This window comes from Caretta caretta, chromosome 11 (genome assembly GCF_965140235.1).
Source record: "Caretta caretta isolate rCarCar2 chromosome 11, rCarCar1.hap1, whole genome shotgun sequence".
NCBI classification, from domain to species: domain Eukaryota; kingdom Metazoa; phylum Chordata; order Testudines; family Cheloniidae; genus Caretta; species Caretta caretta.
In genome coordinates this window covers 13,193,488-13,211,778 of record NC_134216.1, presented here as the reverse complement: position 1 = coordinate 13,211,778, position 18,291 = coordinate 13,193,488, and the positions used below count along the sequence as shown (strand labels likewise).

At 42.8% G+C, this 18,291-nt stretch overlaps 1 protein-coding gene across 3 annotated transcripts in view; it reads left to right on the top strand.

Moving 5' to 3' along the window:
- SNX4 (sorting nexin 4) overlaps window positions 1-18,291 on the top strand; it is an 85,105-nt gene that overhangs the window by 19,889 nt on the left and 46,925 nt on the right. The window contains exons 1-2 of one of the 3 annotated variants that reach the window (XM_048870428.2): window positions 8,018-8,176; window positions 14,453-14,571. In XM_048870428.2, the coding sequence (XP_048726385.1) occupies window positions 8,063-8,176; window positions 14,453-14,571 (233 nt within the window). In that variant the 5' untranslated portion in view covers window positions 8,018-8,062. Of the gene's footprint in view, window positions 1-8,017; window positions 8,177-14,452; window positions 14,572-18,291 lie in introns of those variants that run through there. The other 2 variants (XM_048870429.2, XM_048870427.2) reach the window with 2 other exon arrangements.

Genomic DNA, 18,291 nt, shown 5'->3' with positions numbered 1-18,291 from the left:
GCATACAGATACCACGGTCTTCAATGGGGCTCAAACATAGGCCCTTCAGCACCAAAAGGACAAGCCACTCGCATTTCAGGCTACAGAACTACTTTTATTAGCAAATAGCAGGCTTTATGTTTTCTGGAGCCAACCATTAGGGATGGGGAGCCAAGGCCAATTTCCCTGAGCCAGGATATTGTATCATCATTCTTGATTTGTATGGTTGTAGTGCCTAGGAGCTCCAGTCATGGACCAGGGCTCCATCGAACTAGGTGCTGTACAAACACATACGTCATATCTTTGGGAATAAGATTTGCCAGTTAATTGTTTCCTGCTTTGGTTACTGACCGTACAAACATTATTGGGACGTGCAGAAAGCCTGGCGGTTTTTAATTTCTCAGCAATAGAATGGTGGATTTAAAAATCTTTTGCAATCTTTATTATTTCATTTTAGATGCTTCTAAAAAGCCCCTTAAAAAGAAAAATACACATAGTTTTGAAGCTGTAAATAGCGCTAATGCAAATTAGGGTGTCTGACAAACTGCAGAATATCTATATTATTTTTTATGAATATGGTGCATGCTTCTGTGTGTTTGTTACAATAGGCTACTTGCTTTGGAATTAGATCAAAAGCGATCGTCAAAGGAACCAAGCAAGAGAGGTAAAACAATGACATAGATGAGTCCTTGCACAAACAATAAGGAATCTGTTTGGGGGAATACACTCTACTAGTGCCAGCCAAGCTAAAAATGGTTTACTCTTCCCAAGGCTAAACCTAGGACCAAAAGGAGGATACTAATCATTAGGGCAGTGGTTCTCAAACTTATTTGACCGTTCCCCCCTTCTTTGTGTCTGTAGTAGTTTATGCCCCATCCTCCTTCTGGGCGCCTGGCCAGCAGCTGCTGCTCTCTGGCCGCCCAGCTCCAAAGGCAAAGTGGAGAGCTTTCCGAGCTGGGCAGCCAGAGAGTGGCAGCTGCCGGCCGGGTGCCCCACTCTGCGGACAGCATCTCTGCCAGCAGCAGTGCTGAAGTAAGGGTGGCATGGAATATACAACTGTATGAATACATCCACAAAATCTGCTTTTTATGCACTGACCAACCAGTGAAAAATATGTGATTTCTCTGTGATTTAAGTAGATCTCTGCTGCCTATTAATTTCATTGGGTGACCCCTGGTTCATGTGTTATGTGAAGGGATAAATAACACTTCCTTATTCACTTTCTCCACACCATTCATGATTTTATAGACCTCTATACCCTATCTATTTATTTATCATATCCCCCCTCAGTCATCTCTTTCCTAAGCAGACAGTCCCAGTCTTTTTCATCTCTCCTAATATGGAAGCTATTCCATACCTCTAATCATTTTTCTTGCCCTTCTTTGTACTTTTAAAATTTCTGATGTATCTTTTTTTGAGATGGTGTAGCCAGTCTGCACACAGTATTCAAGGTGTAAGGTACCATGGATATATAGTGTGGTATTATGATATTTACTGTCTTCTTATCTATCACTTTCCTAATGGTTCCTAACATTGTTAGCTTTTTTCACTGCTGCTACACATTAGGCAGATGTTTGCAGAGAACTATCCACGAAGACCCCGAGATCTGTTTCTTGAGTGGTAACAGCTAATTTAGACCCCATCATTTTATATGAATACTTGGGATTATGTTTTCCAATGTGCATTACTTTGCATTTGTCAACATTTGAATTTCATCTGCCATTTTGTTGCCCAGTCACACAGTTTTGTGAGATCTCTTTGTAACTCTTTGATGTCTGCTTTGGACTTAACTATCTTGAGTAATTTTGTATTGACTGCAAACTTTGCCACCTCACTGTTCACCCTTTTTTCAGATCATGTATGAATATGTTGGACAGCACAATACAGATCTTTGGGGGAATCCTGCTATTTACCTCTCTCCACTGTGAAAACTGACTGTTTATTCCTATCCATTGTTTCCTATCTTTTAACCAGTTACTTATCTATGAGAGGACCTTCCCTCTTATCCCATGACTCCTTACCTTACTTAAGAGCCGTTGGTGAGGGACCTTGTCAAAGGCTTTCTGAAAGTCCAAGTACACTATATCCAATGAATCACCCTTATCCCCATGTTTGTTCACCTCCTCAAATAATTCTAATAGTTTGGTGAGGCATGACTTTCCCTTGCAAAACCTCTGTTGACTCTTCCCCAACATATCATGTTCATCTCTGTCTGATAATTCTGTTGTTTACAATAATGTCAACCAATTTTCCAGGTACTGAAGTTAGGCTTACTGACCTGTAATTGCCAGGAGTGCCTCTAGATCCTTTTAAAAAAATTGGCACCACAGTAACAGACCTCCAGTCATCTGGTAGAATGGCTGAGTTAAGTGATAGGTTACATACCAGTTCTTCAATCATATTTGAGTTCCTTGAGAATTCTTGCGTGAATACAGTCTGGTCTGGTGACTTATTACTGTTTCATTTATCAATTTGTTCCAAAACCTGCCGTATTGACACCTCAATCCAAGATAGTTCCTCAGATCTGTCACTTAAAAAGAATGGCTCAGGTGCAGGAATCTCCCTCACATTCTGTCCAGTGAAGACTGATTCAAAGAATTCTCTGCAATGGCCTTGTCTTCCTTGAGTGCTCCTTTTCATACCTCAATCGTCCAGTGACCCCACTGATTATTTAGCAGGCTTCCTGCTTCTGATGTACTAAAAAATCTTTTTTACTGTTAGTTTTTCTATCTTTTGCTGGTTGAAGTTACATGCTACTGTGTTGAGTTTCTTTAACAAGGATGTTAAATTTAATTACACTATGGTCACTATTACCAAGTGGTTCAACTATATTCACCTCTTGGACCAGATCCGGTGTGCCACTTAGGACTAAATCAAGAATTTTCTGTTCCCTTGTGGATTCCAGGACTAGCTGCTCTAAGAAGCTGTCATTAATGGTGTCTAGAAATTTTATCTCTGCATGCATCCCATTCTGAGGTGCCATGTTCCCAGTGAATATGGGATAGCTGAAATCCCCCATTATTATTGGGTTTGCTGTTTCTGTAGCTTCTCTAATCTCCCTGAGCAAGCACAGTCCTTGCTTTGTCTGTTGGTCTCTGGAGAATGCAGTTTGAACCAGTATGTGCAAGTCTTACCAGCTGGTGGGACCTCATAGGAGGTGTTACAACCTGAGTGAATTTTTCTAATTATTCCCCAGTGTTCTTAGTGGGCTATGGTCTCCCTCTTCCATGGAATTATATATAATCCCTGCCCACAACAATACATAAATTTAATATATTAAGATCTTCTAAAGATATTGCAGGAAATAGCCATATCTGTCACAACCTCCTTTCTCAGCCATTGTGGACAACACTACCACCCTACCTGTCATTCAAGCCTGTAATCTGAGTGTCATCTGGAACTGGAACTTGACTCTAGCTCCTCACATTCAGACTATGCCTCAATCTTGCAGATTCTTTCAACATCACATCTGTACGATGGGGCCTTTCCTGTCAATCCGCACAGCTAAAACTCTCGTCCAAGTTCTCATCGTCTCCCATTTCAGTTACTGCAATATCCCGTTCTCTGACCTTGACAAATGCAGTCTTGCCCTGCTGATATCTATTCAGAATGCGGTTGTAAAGATCATTCTCCTAGCCTGTGGCTTTGACCATGTCACCCCTCTTTACAACCCTTCACTATCTCTCTCTCTCTTCCCTAAGGTATCAAACATAAGCTACTTGTCTTCACTTTCAAGGCCCTTCATGACCTATCCCCACCCTATCATCTCTCATTCAGTATCAAAAAGTCAACTCCAGCCTCTGACTGGACCATGATGTCAGCCTCCATCACTCACCTAAATTTTCAAACAAGCACCTTGGTGCTTTCTTTCATGCTGCCCTCATTCTTGGGATCCCCCATAAACATCCCCAAAACTAACTCATTCTCCTCCTTCAAAAACCCTCCTTAATACACTACTATGCTCTGAGGCTTACAAAAAATGTGACAATGGTTAGGCTGTTGGTGTGCTGACACCAGCGATGGTCATGCTGACAAATATTGTCTCATTGTTTCCTTGTACTCCCCTATCTTTTGTCTCTTATCTTATACTTAAATTGTAAGGTTTGGGGCAGGGACTGTCTTTTTGTTCTCTGTTGGTACGGCACATAGCACAATGGGGGTGGGACTGCTAGGCACTATGATAATACAAATAATAAATAATGATAATAAAATAATGCAACAAGCAGTCTGCTTCTTACAACCCAGGCATGGAGGTACAGGGCTATCTGAAATGTATGAAAGCTTATAAGGAAAGATTAAGGGTTACGTAAATGGAAATATACATGTTGACCTTGATTGTTTTTAGCATTTGCTATGTGTGCTTTGTACCTTTTGGGTGAATGAATAAATAACTACTTTGTTTTTAAAAAGATGGGTTTTTTTCGTCACTTTAACCACCTCCCTGGTCACAGGTCCCTAAAGTAAAAAGGATCACAGTTGCCAAACTGAGTTGGGCCTGTCATTTTAACATGATTGATGCCCTGAAACCCTATCCCGGTGTGGTTGAACTGTGGGGTTCTGCCCAGAAGGAGATGCAGAAAGCCAGGCCTGTCACCTAAGGGGGGCACTCACGAAGGACTAAAGGAGTCCCAAATGCCATTGATCCTGTAACTGTGACAGCATGAAAACAATTACCTAATAGTGGTAAATTCTTATTTACAAATCCCAGCCCTGGCACTGCAGTCTTTAATCAGGCAAACCTCCCATTGCCTTTAGTGGGACTTTTGCCTGAGAAAGGTAGTCGAATAATGCCTAGGTAACTGTCTTTGAGATGAATGTCTATACAACCCTCATGCATTAATGGAAGACTAGGCCACCAAGTGCAGTTCATATACTTCAGCATCAAAATTAGGTAGCAAAACCCACAGTATTTTTAACTGAGTACAGGCTGCAAGTGATATTTTTTCTTTTATAATTAAAGAGTACTATTCAACATGAATAATGATGGCAAAATCTGGCCCTATGTTTTCCTCTGTGTTACACGTATTCACAGAGAAGCCGTGTTGTCTATTGGTAAGAGCTCAGAACTAAGACCCATGACTTTGAAATTCTATTGCCATCTCAGTTAATGTGATCAAGCAAGTCACTTGATCTCTTTCTGTGCCTCAGTTTGTCTGTAAAACAGATATAATAATGTTTACCTCTCTCACAAGGGTATTAAGAGAATTCATTATTAAAGCGCTTTTGAAATAATTGGAAGAGGTGATATGTGTATTATTACTTTTTTACTGATAGCACTGTTTTCATAATAAAAACAAAGTTTGATATTGTATATAGGTTTCACTAAAGAATTGCAATTATATTACTGATATAGATCAGAAAAATTTTGAGTATGCACATCCTTTAAATGCAAATGTAATGGATACAGGATATGTATCTTAATGTATATCTTGAGTAAACATACTGACAACCACACCGTAATGGAAAACAGATTTTGTGCTACAGTGTGCAATCATGCATTTACATCTAAACTGGACGTTGGGGTTATAAAACAAATCTTAAATCAATCATATTCAAAGGACATATCAGCAGCTCACATATTTGTAAAAGGCTTTCACTCCAAGAAACCCTTCAGTGAAAAAGCTTGGGAAACTCCATCCTGCTAGAAAGAAGGGGTGAGATAACAATTCAAGTCATCTAAGAAGAAATTCGAACAAACATTGAAGACAACAGAATAGAACCCAGATGCAGGATATTCATCCACAGTTCTGTGAAGAAGGTTTGGGGGTTTATCTGAAATGCAGCTGGACGAAAAAGATAAATTATTGATGAAGAATATGTGCGAGTTCAGCTGTGGTTAATGCTGAAGTTGTACCCACTGAAAGAACAATGAAACACAGTTTTACTTCTCAAGTGACAGTGAAAGATATTCAGCTTAATTATTTATTATTATTTGTATTATAATAGTGCCCAGAGGCCCTAACTGAGATCAGGACCCCATTCTGCCAAATATTATACGTACATGTAGGAAAAGATAGTGTTTATAATCTAATTAAGACCAAGTGCAACAATCAGAAGGAATGGGGAAGGAGGACAAAGTAAGTAGTAACAAGAACATTAGTTTAAAGGCCAACTGAGTGAGATAAATATCAGAAGCCTCTACTGGCCATGTACCTAGCTGTTATCAGTTAGTACTTTCCTGTAGGCATCATGGTAGATGTGAGTTTTGAGCAGGGCTTTGTAGAACAGGGTTTATAGACTATTTCAGGAAGGGTATATCATGTATAAGGGGTAAAACAGAAGAAAGCATGAAGGTGCTTATGGGAAAAATGGGCAAACAGGCAATGGAGACAGTTTGGAGGGAAGCTACAAGAGTAGCTAAATTGTGAACATTTATAAAGGTCAGGATCAGAAGCTTGCTTGTTCCCCTTCAGGAAAAGCACTGAGTAGAGGGATTCAAAAGTGAGGGTGAGGTGGTCAGAATGATAGTCCACTGAATATGTTGCCAATATCCCACAGCTCTTAACTAACATTAGCAGCTATTTTGTTATTTACCAATAATAAAACAATGACCTAATGAAGAGAAGGATAATGCAAAAATGACTAACAGTACAATACAGTGCTTAGTAATGTAATTATAGATCCACAATTGCTATTGGAATTGACCTGCTCCTCTGTTCCAGTAGGACAGCTGGCTGGAGTCACAGCGGGGATGTAACAATGGCAACATTTCAATCATGAAAGATAATTGATAGCCTTTTGTGCTGGCCGTTAACATATCATTAATTTATCCCTGACCAGCGATCAGAATCCTTAGTAATTATTCTCCAATTTGCATGATTAATAAATATCTAGCCTATGCATTATGAGTTTGTGATTTTATCACCAACCCCATTATTAGTTTGTTGCAGTTGGAGCACGTTTATTGACAGCTATTGATAGCGCTGTTCATTGCTCCCATGTCCAGGGTGTAGTTGGGCCCTTCTGACGTGGGGACTGGGGGCTTCACCCCGTCACCCCGGGTCACTGGCCGGGGGATCCCGGCGGGAGGGGACGGGACTGGGGGCTGCACCCCGGGTCACTGGCCAGGGGATGCTGCTGGGGGGTGGGGACTGGGGGCTGCACCCCGTCACCCCGGGTCACTGGCCGGGGGATCCTGGCGGGGGGGGGGGGACGGGACTGGGGGCTGCACCCCATCACTCCGGGTCACTGGCCGGGGGATCCTGGCGGGGGGGGGCGGGGACTGGGGGCTGCACCCCGTCACCCTGGGTCACAGGCCGGGGGATCCCGGCGGGGGCAGACGGGACTGGGGGCTGCACCCCGTCACCCCGGGTCATTGGCCGGGGGATCCCGGCGGGAGGGGACGGGACTGGGGGCTTCACCCCGGGTCACTGGCCAGGGGATGCCGCTGGGGGGTGGGGACTGGGGGCTGCACCCCATCACCCCGGGACACTGGCCGGGGGATCCCGGCGGGGGGGGGACGGGACTGGGGGCTGCACCCCGTCACCCCGGGTCACTGGCCGGGGGATCCCGGCGGGGCGGGGGGGACGGGACTGGGGGCTGCACCCCGTCACCCCAGGTCACTGGCCGGGGGATCCTGGCGGGGGGACGGACTGTGGGCTGCATCCTGTCACCCCGGATCACTGGCCAGGGGATCCCGGCGGGAGGGGACGGGACTGGGGGCTTCACCCCGGGTCACTGGCCGGGGGATCCCGGGGGGGGACTGGGGGCTGCAACCCGTCACCCCGGGTCACTGGCCGGGGGATCCCGGGGGGGGGGGGACTGGGGGCTGCACCCCGTCACCCCGGGTCACTGGCCGGGGGATCCCGGGGGGGTGACTGGGGGCTGCACCCCGTCACCCCGGGTCACTGGCCGGGGGATCCCGGGGGGGGACACTGGGGGCTGCACCCCGTCACCCCGGGTCACTGGCCGGGGGATCCCGGCGGGGGAGAGCCAGGAGGAGCCGGGGGCTCCGGGACCCGAGGGGAGGCCTGGGGCGGTTCTCCCCGGCCTTGCGATGAGTTGGCCCAGCCGAGCCGGCCTCAGCCCCGGGAGGCGCCGCGGCTGAGCGCCTGCGCGGAGGGGGAGCCGAGCCCCCATTCCCATGGAGAGCGCGGAGGCCGAGCCGCTCGGCGCTAGCGACGGCTGCCAGGCAGGTGAGGCTGAGCCGGGCAGCGGGCCCGCGGCGGAGGAGCCGGACGGCGGAGCAGCGGGCACGGTGAGGGGGCCGGGCGACCCGCAAGCGGGGGCGGCCCGGCTGAGGAAGAGGAGGCGGCCGGGCTCCGCTCCGGCCTAGGCGCCTCTGCGGAGCGCCGCTCTTTCCTGCCGCTGGCGGCCGGTCTGAGAGCGGCCTCTCGGGGCAGAGGGTAGCGTGGAGCGGGGCCGGGCGCTTCCCAGGGGCAGGAGAGAGGAGCCCAGGCCCAGCTGGCGGGAGGCCTGGGCAGAGCGGGGCACGGACAGTGGCCCGAGTCCTGGGTGAGGGGCGAGCGCAGCAGCCTCGACAGGTGGAAAGTGCCCCCCCCCCCCGTCACCTGCCCTCTTGTGAATTCTTCCTTTGCCACCTGCTAGCTGGCTTGTGCCTTGTCTTGGCCTCCGCAGAATCTTCCCCCTCTCTCTCTGTAATGCCAGGACCTTTGTCTGACTCCCTCTTTCCGCCAATGTCACAGCTAAACCACTGCTCCTACTTAACGCTTCTTCCTGTGGTGCTAAGATCCTGCCTTTGTGTGCTCACATCTGCTTTGTGCTTGCCATAAATACTGCATAGAGTGGCTGCCCCTTATTTACTATAGAAGCTAAATCTTTGTGCCTTGACTTCCCATCTGTAACATTATATCTGTAACAAATATAGTGCCCATCTATAAAAGAAATAGGGACAACCCAGGGAATTACAGACCAGTCAGCCTAATTTCTGTACCCAGAAAAATAATGGAGCAAATAATTAAGCAATCAGTTTGCAAACATCTAGAAGATTATAAGGTGATAAATAACAGTCAGCATGGATTTGTCAAAAACAAATAGTGACAAACCACCCTGATAGATTTCTTTGATAGGGCAACAAGACTTTTGGATGAGGGGAAGCAGTAGATGTGGTATATCTTAATTTTAGTAAGGCTTTTGATACTGTCTCGCATAACGTCATAAACATACTAGGGAAATACAACCTAGATGGAGCTACTATAAGATTGGTGCATAAGTGATTGGAAAACCATTCCAAGAGAGTAGTTATCAGTGGTTCACAGTCAAGCTGGAAGGGCATACCAAGTGGGGTCCCACAGGGATCAATTCTGGGTCTGATTCTGTTCAATATCTTCATCAGTGATTTATATAATGGCATCGAGAGTACACTTATAAAGTTTGTGGACGATAGCAAGCTGGGAGGGGCTGCAAGTGCTTTGAAGGATAGGATTAAAATTCAAAATGGCCTGACAAACTGGAAAAATGATCTGAAGTAAATAGGATGAAATTCAATAAGGACAAATGCAAAGTACTCCATTTAGAATGGAACAATCAGTTGCACACATACTAAATGGGAAATGACTGTCTAGGAAGGAGTACTGCAGAAAGGGATCTGGGGGTCATAGTTGACCCATAGTGTTATGCTATTGTAAAAAAAAAAAAAGTGAACCTCATTCTGGGATGTATTAGCAGGAGTGTGGTAAGCAAGACACGAGAAGTAATTCTTCCACCGTACTCTGTACTGATTAGGCCTCAACTGGAGTATTGTGTCCAGTTCTGGGCTCCACATTTCAAGAAGGATGTGGACAATTTGGAGAGAGTCCAGAGAAAAGTGACAAAAATGATTAAAGGTCTAGAAAACATGAGCTATGAGGGAAGACTGAAAAAATTGGGTTTGTTTAGTCTGGAAAAGAGAAGACTGAGAGGGGACACGATAACAGTTTTCAAATATATTACAAATTTTTACAAGGAGGAGGAGGAAGAAAAATTGTTTTTGTTAACCGCTGAGGATAGGACAAGAAGCAATGGGCTTAAATTGCAACTTCCTAATTGTCAGGGTGGTTAAGCATTGGAATAAGTTGCCTACAGAGGTTGTGGAATGTCCATCACTGGAGATTTTTAAGAGCAGGTTAGACAAACACCTGCCAGGAATGGTCTAGATAATTAGTTCTGCCACGAGTGCAAGGGAGTGGACTTCACGACCTCTCGAGGTCCCTTCCAGTTCTATGATTCTATTACATGCCTTGTTTTCCCATCTATAAAATAGGGATTACACTTACCTACTTCTCAGGGGCCTTTTGAGGCTAAACTTACTACACATGTGAAGCACTTTTAGACCCTTGGGTGGAGGCTAAACTCACTACACGTGAAGCACTTTTAGACTCTTGGGTGGAAGGTACAGTAGACAGGTATTATGACAAACAAAATTATATTAAAATAACATTAGACTTTTGTTTCTGATTTCCTCTGCTCACACGTTTATTCCCACTAACTGTGAATTTTGACACCAAACCTATGTGTATTCATAATTTTCCTTGTTTTTTAAATAAAACAGAAATTTGTGTAAAGGAGTTGGAGCAATGATAACTTGGAACTTATCACTGATGATCTTACCTGATAGTCATATCTTTTAAAAAGATACTAAAACAACTTTTAAAATAGATTGGGATGCATCTTGTTGGCTCCTAGTAAATGGCATGCCTGTTTCATTAGGATGACTGTCAGGAAACCAATTCAAAATGATAGTTTAAAGACACACCTAGTCTACTTTCATGGCTTACATAGTGTAGTCTGCTGGTGATTTATCAGTATTCAGGTGAGTTTATACTACAAACTTCACGCAGCTGGCCCTGTCTATATTAGAGAAACTATTTTAACAAAAAAAATTATGTGAATGAAAGCTAGTGTTGTACAGGAAAATAAGTGTTAGCTATATGTTTGCAAAATTAAGGCGTTCCCAGATGTTCCTGATACTCTCACCCATGTGATTCTTTAATAGTGGCTTGAAAATTGGCTGAACCTACAGGGCACGTCACATAAACCATTGTAGTAGACATAAGCCTGTACTGCAGTGGCAAAAGATTGTTTAGTTCACTCTACATATAGACCTTTATTGCATTGTCAGACTAGGATCTTAAAATTCTTTGGCTCTTTCTAAATAACCTTGTTTTTATGAAAACTATTAACAAAGAATTTCATTCAAAAATTTAAATGAAAAAGTCCTTTGAGGAGACTTGCAAACTCTGCTCTAGAGTCTTAAAGTAACTTCTTCATTATAGATGAAGCAAAGCCTCAGGACAGCAGGGATATGGTAGGAAATGTAAAGCTTCCTGAGACAGATGCCTCGTGGAAGGGTCACTATCTGATTATTAAATATTGAGAATTCTGTTTGTTCATTCTTTAGTTACTCTTAAATAGCACTCTTTCAGGGGTGGCTGATACTTACATAATCAGCTTCTAAAGTATCACTCTCACAAATAATATAGACCCTATAATTCTAAGGGTATGTCTTCACTACCCGCCGGATTGGCGGGCAGCGATCGACCCAGCGGGGATCGATTTATCGCGTCTAGTCTAGACGCGATAAATCGATCCCCAAGCACTCTCCTGTCAACTCCTGTACTCCAGCGCCGCGAGAGGTGCAGGCAGAGTTGACGGGGGAGCGTCAACAGTCGACTCACCTCAGTGACGATGCCACGGTAAGTCGATGTAAGTACGTTGACTTCAGCTACGTTATTTAGATCAATTTCCCTCCCTTCCCCCCCCAGTGTAGACCAGGGCTAAGTGATCTGATTAAAGGAGCTGGGTGTGGTGGGAAGTGGGGGGAATAGAAGATAGCTTTAATTATGATTAGTAAAGATTTTGTCACAAATATTTTTAGTAAAAGTCACGGACAGGTCACAGGCAATAAAGAAAAATTCAGGGAAGCCTGTAACCTGTCCATGACTTTTACTAAAAATATCTGTGACAAAATGAGGAGGGAGAAGGGTCCAGCACCCATCACTAGTTCTGGGGTCTCCCGCCACACCTGGCAACTTGGCTGCTACGAGGGGTCCCCTGGTGACTCAGCAGCTGCCCGTGGGGGTACCCTGCAACTCCAAGCTGCTGCAGGCGGCAGGGCAAGTGCTTACACAACCCTTATGTGTTGCAGAAAATGTCTCCAGTGACTGACCCAAAAGGACACACTGGGGATGGTCCATGTTTACGCACCTCCAGTGGCCCAAGTATCCACTGCATAAGGAACAAAAATTTGATAATTGGTTCTTCAGTCTAGCAGACAAAGGTATAACAAGATCCAATCGCTGGAAGCTGAAGCAAGGCAAATTCAGACTGGAAATAAGGTGTACATTTTAACAGTGAGGATAATTAACCATTGGAACAATTTACAAGGGGTTGTGGTGGATTTTCCATCACTGACCATTTTTAAAATCAAGATTGAATGTTTTTCTAAAATTTATGATCTTGTTCAAACAGGAATTAATTCAGGAAAGTCTGATGGCCTATGTAGACTAGATGATCACTGTGTCGTCCCTTCTGGCTTTATAATCTGTGAACAGGTACACGGGGTTTGTGGCCTCTATTTCAGCCGTACAGCCTGTTCCTCATTTGGGTGATGATACAGAGCACTTTTGGAAACTTGTGCTGCAACGTGCTTGTATAATATAAGATTCCTAGCACATCCTTTGCTAGATTGTTTTTTCTACATTTCCTGGAATATTTTTGTTGGTCTTAGACCATAATTTACATAACCACATTCTGCTGTTTCCAGCATGTAATGCTGTGTAGGACAGCTCATATGTATCACTTTACAATATATCTTTATGGCAACTAAAAATAAATAAATAAATAAACCCACCACTGCTGTGAGTCTGTCATCTAGGTCTGTCTCTGGCTGAAATGACAAACCAAGGTCCTGACCAGATTCCATATAAACTCCCTGAAATCAGTCACGTTGAATTTGGGCTGGACACTGATATTAGCATATCTAGCTCTTGTTTAAAAATCACCCAAGAGATAGTGGTGGTGTCAGTGACCCACCCAAATTCAACTTGACTAATTTCAGGGTGAGTTTACGCAGGGAGAATGTAGTTTCAGTAGAACAAGGCTTTTGTTTTTTGTTATAGTTTGTCTTAAACTGTTGTGTAGAATTTTGTACTATTCAACAAATGCCACATTCTGCTTTTCTATACTGGTAATTTCCTGAAAGTCTTTCACTAATGCTAGCTCCAAAGGGAGTGAAAGTTTAGGCCGGCTGCCACTGGTTTTTATTGCTGTATTATCTAACTCTGGTTGTTCATATTGTAGAAATTAAACTTTTTTCCCCTCCAAAAGTTCAGTGATAAAACCATCTTTTAGCAGAACCCCCGCTAAAGAAAAATGCATTTGTATTTGTATGTATGGTAAATCTGTTTTCTGTTGACACTCTTTGCAACTTCCAATAGATGTGCATGCATTTCTTTCTACATGAGAGCTGAGGTTTTCTGTAATTTCTAAGGTTGCTTATGGCATGAACCTTTCACTTGAAAAAATAATAGCTGCAGGATTACATTTTGGAGTAGAGTAGGAGAGGTTAGTTGCTGCAGAGCACCAAATGCAGTCTCTCCCCACACAGATCCATTTACAGTGCTGCTGCAAAAAATCACTTTCGTAGCTCGTTGCTTTGACCAGATCACCCCTCTCTTTGCATGCCTCCACTGACTCCTCTTTCTGCATCACATCAAACATAAATTGGTTTTCATTTTCAAGGCCCTTCACAGCCTACCATATGCTATTGAGATGTTGCCTCCTGCCTCCACTCTACCATTGGCGCCAGTTTTCATCATCCACTTGTTAAATGTTCAAATAAGCACCTTTATGCTTTGTCTCTCCTGCCCCTCATGCTTGGGAGGAGTTCCCTGTAAGCATGTGCAAAGCTATCTTATTGACCTTCTTCCAATCCTTCGTTAAAACGCTCCTTTACCCTAAAGCCTACAACAACTTGGCGGTGGTCAGACAGCTGATGTGCTCAGATTGCTGCCTGCCAGTCAGACTGACCAATATTCTTGCTGTTTTTCTTGTGCTTCCCCATCTGTCTGTATCCACCTGTTGTCTCTTGTCTTTGTATTGTAAGCTCTGTGGGACAGGAACTGTCTTTTTGTTCTGTGTTTACACAGCGCTAGCTCAGTGAGGTCCTGGTTCGTGCTTGGGGCTTCTAAGTGCTGCTGCAAGATAAATAATAAAATAATTCTCAGCGTTACATTGGGAAAAGCTAATAAAGTGGCTACTTGTCTCTTGACTGAAGAGTAAGTGTGGGAATTCTACATGTGAGGCAAGAAGAAAGTCATTAAAGCTTAGGCTCTGGTGTTTCAAAGACTTACATATATGCTTAACTTTACTCGTTATCAGTAGTACTGTTCACAGCATGTTAAGCATGTGAGGAAAGTCTCTGCAGGATTGAGGCCTTACTACTTAAACAATAGGGATGGGGGAAAGGAGGAAGGAATTGATACATATTTCTTTCTTAAATGACTTGTGTGACCCTTGTAATTTTTCTTCTAAGATGATGGAAGATTGTTTGTCAAAGAAAATAGAGATCACTGTCTCAGAGGCAGAAAAACGGACTGGAAGAAATGCCATGAACATGCAAGAAACCTACACTGCTTACCTCATTGAGACAAGGTGGGTAATAAGAACTCAGATGAATGTAGGTTAGTAGATAAGCTATTTTTAAAAAAGGTACAGTAGCTTCTGATTATACATTATTTCTTTAAAACTCCCATTTAGAGTCCAAGTGTAGTTACAGTGAGAGAACTGGGTTAGTTTCTGCTTTCAATTACACAGTATCTATTTATATAGGAAATAGTACAACTTTTTATGTGAAAATGTGGCAGGTGACAAAGGGTTAGAGAAACTCTGGGCTGGTCTACACTATGGGGGGAGATGGATCTTAGTTAGTACTTAGATCTACTTACCGTGGTGTCTTCACTGCGGTATGTCGACGATTCCCCTTGCGCTTCTCGTTGAAGTGGAGTACCGGAGTCAAGGCTAGAGCAATCGGCGGTCGATTTATCAATACTAGACACGATAAATCAACCCTGGATGGATCTATCGCTGCCCGTTGATCTGGCTGCTAGTGTAGACATGCCCTCTGGATGAGCAGCTCTAATCCATATCGTAGGTAACTGTTCATCCTGTGTTTTTTGGAAGGTGCATCTGAAAGATTTTTTGACACTGTTAAACAGCAACCTTCCTTGATGCATGCTTGATTTTCGGGGTGAAATGTGCTTGGTCAGAATGTACATTGTGGCTGAAAATAATGATTTGACTTATTTGGCATACAGTAAAGCAAAGGGATATCATATATTTTGAATCGCGCTACTTAAGTCAAAACTCATAGCATTTAGCTGTATGCTAAATTTATCTTTTAAAAAAAAAAGGTACTGATGAAATCAAATTAATGTTTTCCTCTTTGAGGGGCATTTTAAAGTAAGTATTTAATTAACCTACTCCTCTTACCAAGTACCAGTTCAGGCATACTTTTGTTGTTTTTTAAGTGGAAATAGTTTTTGTTGCTTAAACGGTTTTTCAAATCAAGCACTATTAACTGTATACGTAATGCAGATATGGCAAACACATTTCTGTCTACGCAATGAAGACTATTTGCAATTTTAAATGTTCAAGCAGTAGTGAACAATTGTAAAAAAAAACCAAAAAAACAAAAAAAACAGGTCAGACTTTTTCACAAGATAGATTTCCCCCTGTCGAAGAGCCACTTTGATACCTTTACTCATTTTGGAAAGCACTTTATTCCCTAAGTGGTCCCATAAATGGGACAGCTTGTGGAGATTGCTGCTATTCAAAAAAGTAAAAGGTTCACAATCCAGCCCTAGATAGGGTACTATACCTGTTGCCATTGACATCAGTAGCATGTATATGTATGTATATTTTATGAGTAAATCTGGAAAGGTGAGGTCTACATAGAACTTTGTGAAACTAACAAAGTTTAATGATCTTTTACACAGATACTAAATTCATATATTGTGAGGAGTTTAAATTGTAACATAAGTGACATTTTCCAGGATATGAGGCACCCCGTTAAGTAGTTAAGTGGCTCTTTAATTTGTAATAGCTTTCAAACATTCCTTTGTAGGATAATTTATTTCACACTGATTGTTGATACTGTAAAGCTACAACATACTCATGCAGAAATACTTCTGTCATATATTATCCTCAATTCTAAGAATAGGTCATAACATCTTTTTTGTGCATCATGCCTGTATATGTTAATAGAGTACATGAGGTTCTCTCTCACTTCGGAAGTTTAACTTCATAAAACAAAGGCTCCAGGAGAGAAATTCCTGCTTTATTTGTATTTATAGGAGTAACATACATGTTTCCCACTACTGTAGCTTTGGGTAGTTGGTTACATGTACATTTATAAAACTATAGAATTTTTTTCTTTAAAATGTACTATATTAAAGTTAGGGATGTGTTTGAATCTTTTATTCAGATACAAATACTGGCAAAATGGTATTTTTATTTGACAGCTAGGGAGGGGCAATATTTAATAGTTCTAGTGGCTATGTGATATGAAGTGCACTCTGGTGTGCCTCTGTTAGAGCTGGGCAAAATTCTCAGATAATACTTTTTTGCCAGAAAATGCATATTTTAGGTTGACCAAAATGTTTCGCAAATCAATGTCAAATTAACGAATTGTTGTGGCTGAAAATACCAAAACAGTTCTGAAAAAAATGAACCATTCTATTTCAATAATTTCAAAACAAGCATTTTGATCTTTTTCTGTTCAGACTGATATAAAGGAAAATCCTTTAAATGAAATATTTTGGGTCAAATGAAATGTTTGACCTGAAACAGTTTTTTTTTTCTGGTTCGGCCAAGCTGGAAAATCAGTTGTTAGCACAACTCTAGTCTCTCTATACAGCCCCAAACCATGCTGATGCCTTCTCCAGTTCCCATCACTTTTGCTTGCGCAGCTGTTTCCCAGTGCCAGAGTTGTCTCTCATTGCCCATGTTCCCACACATTACCACTCAGATTCTTATTCAGTGGCCAGCAACTACTAAGGCCAATTACACAGTTGTCAGACAAATACTGAAAATGTGGATTTGTCCCATTCTGTTTGCAAGGAGTGCTGGCTTCCCAGTACAAATGTAATTGCAAGCTATTAAACTGACTTCATACTGAGCTTGTAAATTTTGAGTGGGCTTCACAATATTCCTGAAGATAATAGGATATTTTGTTATTCTGTAGCTAAGGAATAAAATTCGTTCACAATAGTATGAAAGAAGAACATTAAATAACAGTTGCATTATATTTACAATTATCCATGGGTTCCAAGATTTCCACTGTCCAGGTTTTAAATATGGGGTGGTGGTTGTTGTTTTTTAAGTCAAATTGTACAAATAACTAAGAGTGAACTAAACTTGAATGCAGCAGCGGCAGTCCAAAAAGCGAATAGAATGTTGGGAATCATTAAGAAAGCGATAGATAATAAGACAGAAAATATCATATTGCCTCCAGATCAATTCATGGTACGCTCACATCTTGAATACTGCGTGCAGATGTGGTCGTCCCAGCTCAAAAAAGGTATATTGGAATTGGAAAGGGTTCAGAAAAGAGCAACAAAAATGATTAAGGGTATGGAACAGCTTCCGTCTGAGGAGAGATTAATAAGACTGGGACTCTTCAGCTTGGAAAAGAGATGACTAAGTGGGGATATGATTGAGGTCTATACAATCATGGCTGGTGTAGAGAAAGTAAATAAGGTGCTATTTACTCATTCTCTTAACACAAGAGCTAGGGGTCATCAAATGAAATTAATAGGCAGCAGGTTTAAAACAAACAAAAGGAAGTATTTCTTCACACAGCACGCAGTCAACCTGTGGAACTCTTTGCCAGAGGATGTTGTGAAGGCCAGGACTATAACAGGGTTCAAAAAAGAACGAGATAAATTCATGGAGGATGGGTCCATCAATGGCTATTAGCCAGGATGGGCAGGGATGGTGTCCCTAGCTTCTGTTTGCCAGAATGAGCGACAGGGAATGGATCACTTGATGATTGCCTATTCTGTTCATTCCCTCTGGGCACCTGGCATTGGCCACTGTCAGAAGACAGGATACTGGGCTAGATGGACCTTTGTCTGACCCAATATGGCCGTTCTTATGAATGTGCCTTGGTAATGGAAGATAAGTATGTGGCTATTGGAAATATACCAAGCTGGGCACATATACAAACTGAGCTAGGGTGACCAGACAGCAAGTGTGAAAAATTGGGACAGAGGGTGGGGGGTAATAGGAGCCTATATAAGAAAAAGCCCCAAATATCGGGACTGTCCCTATAAAATCGGGACATCTGATCACCCTAAACTGAGCCGTGAGAAG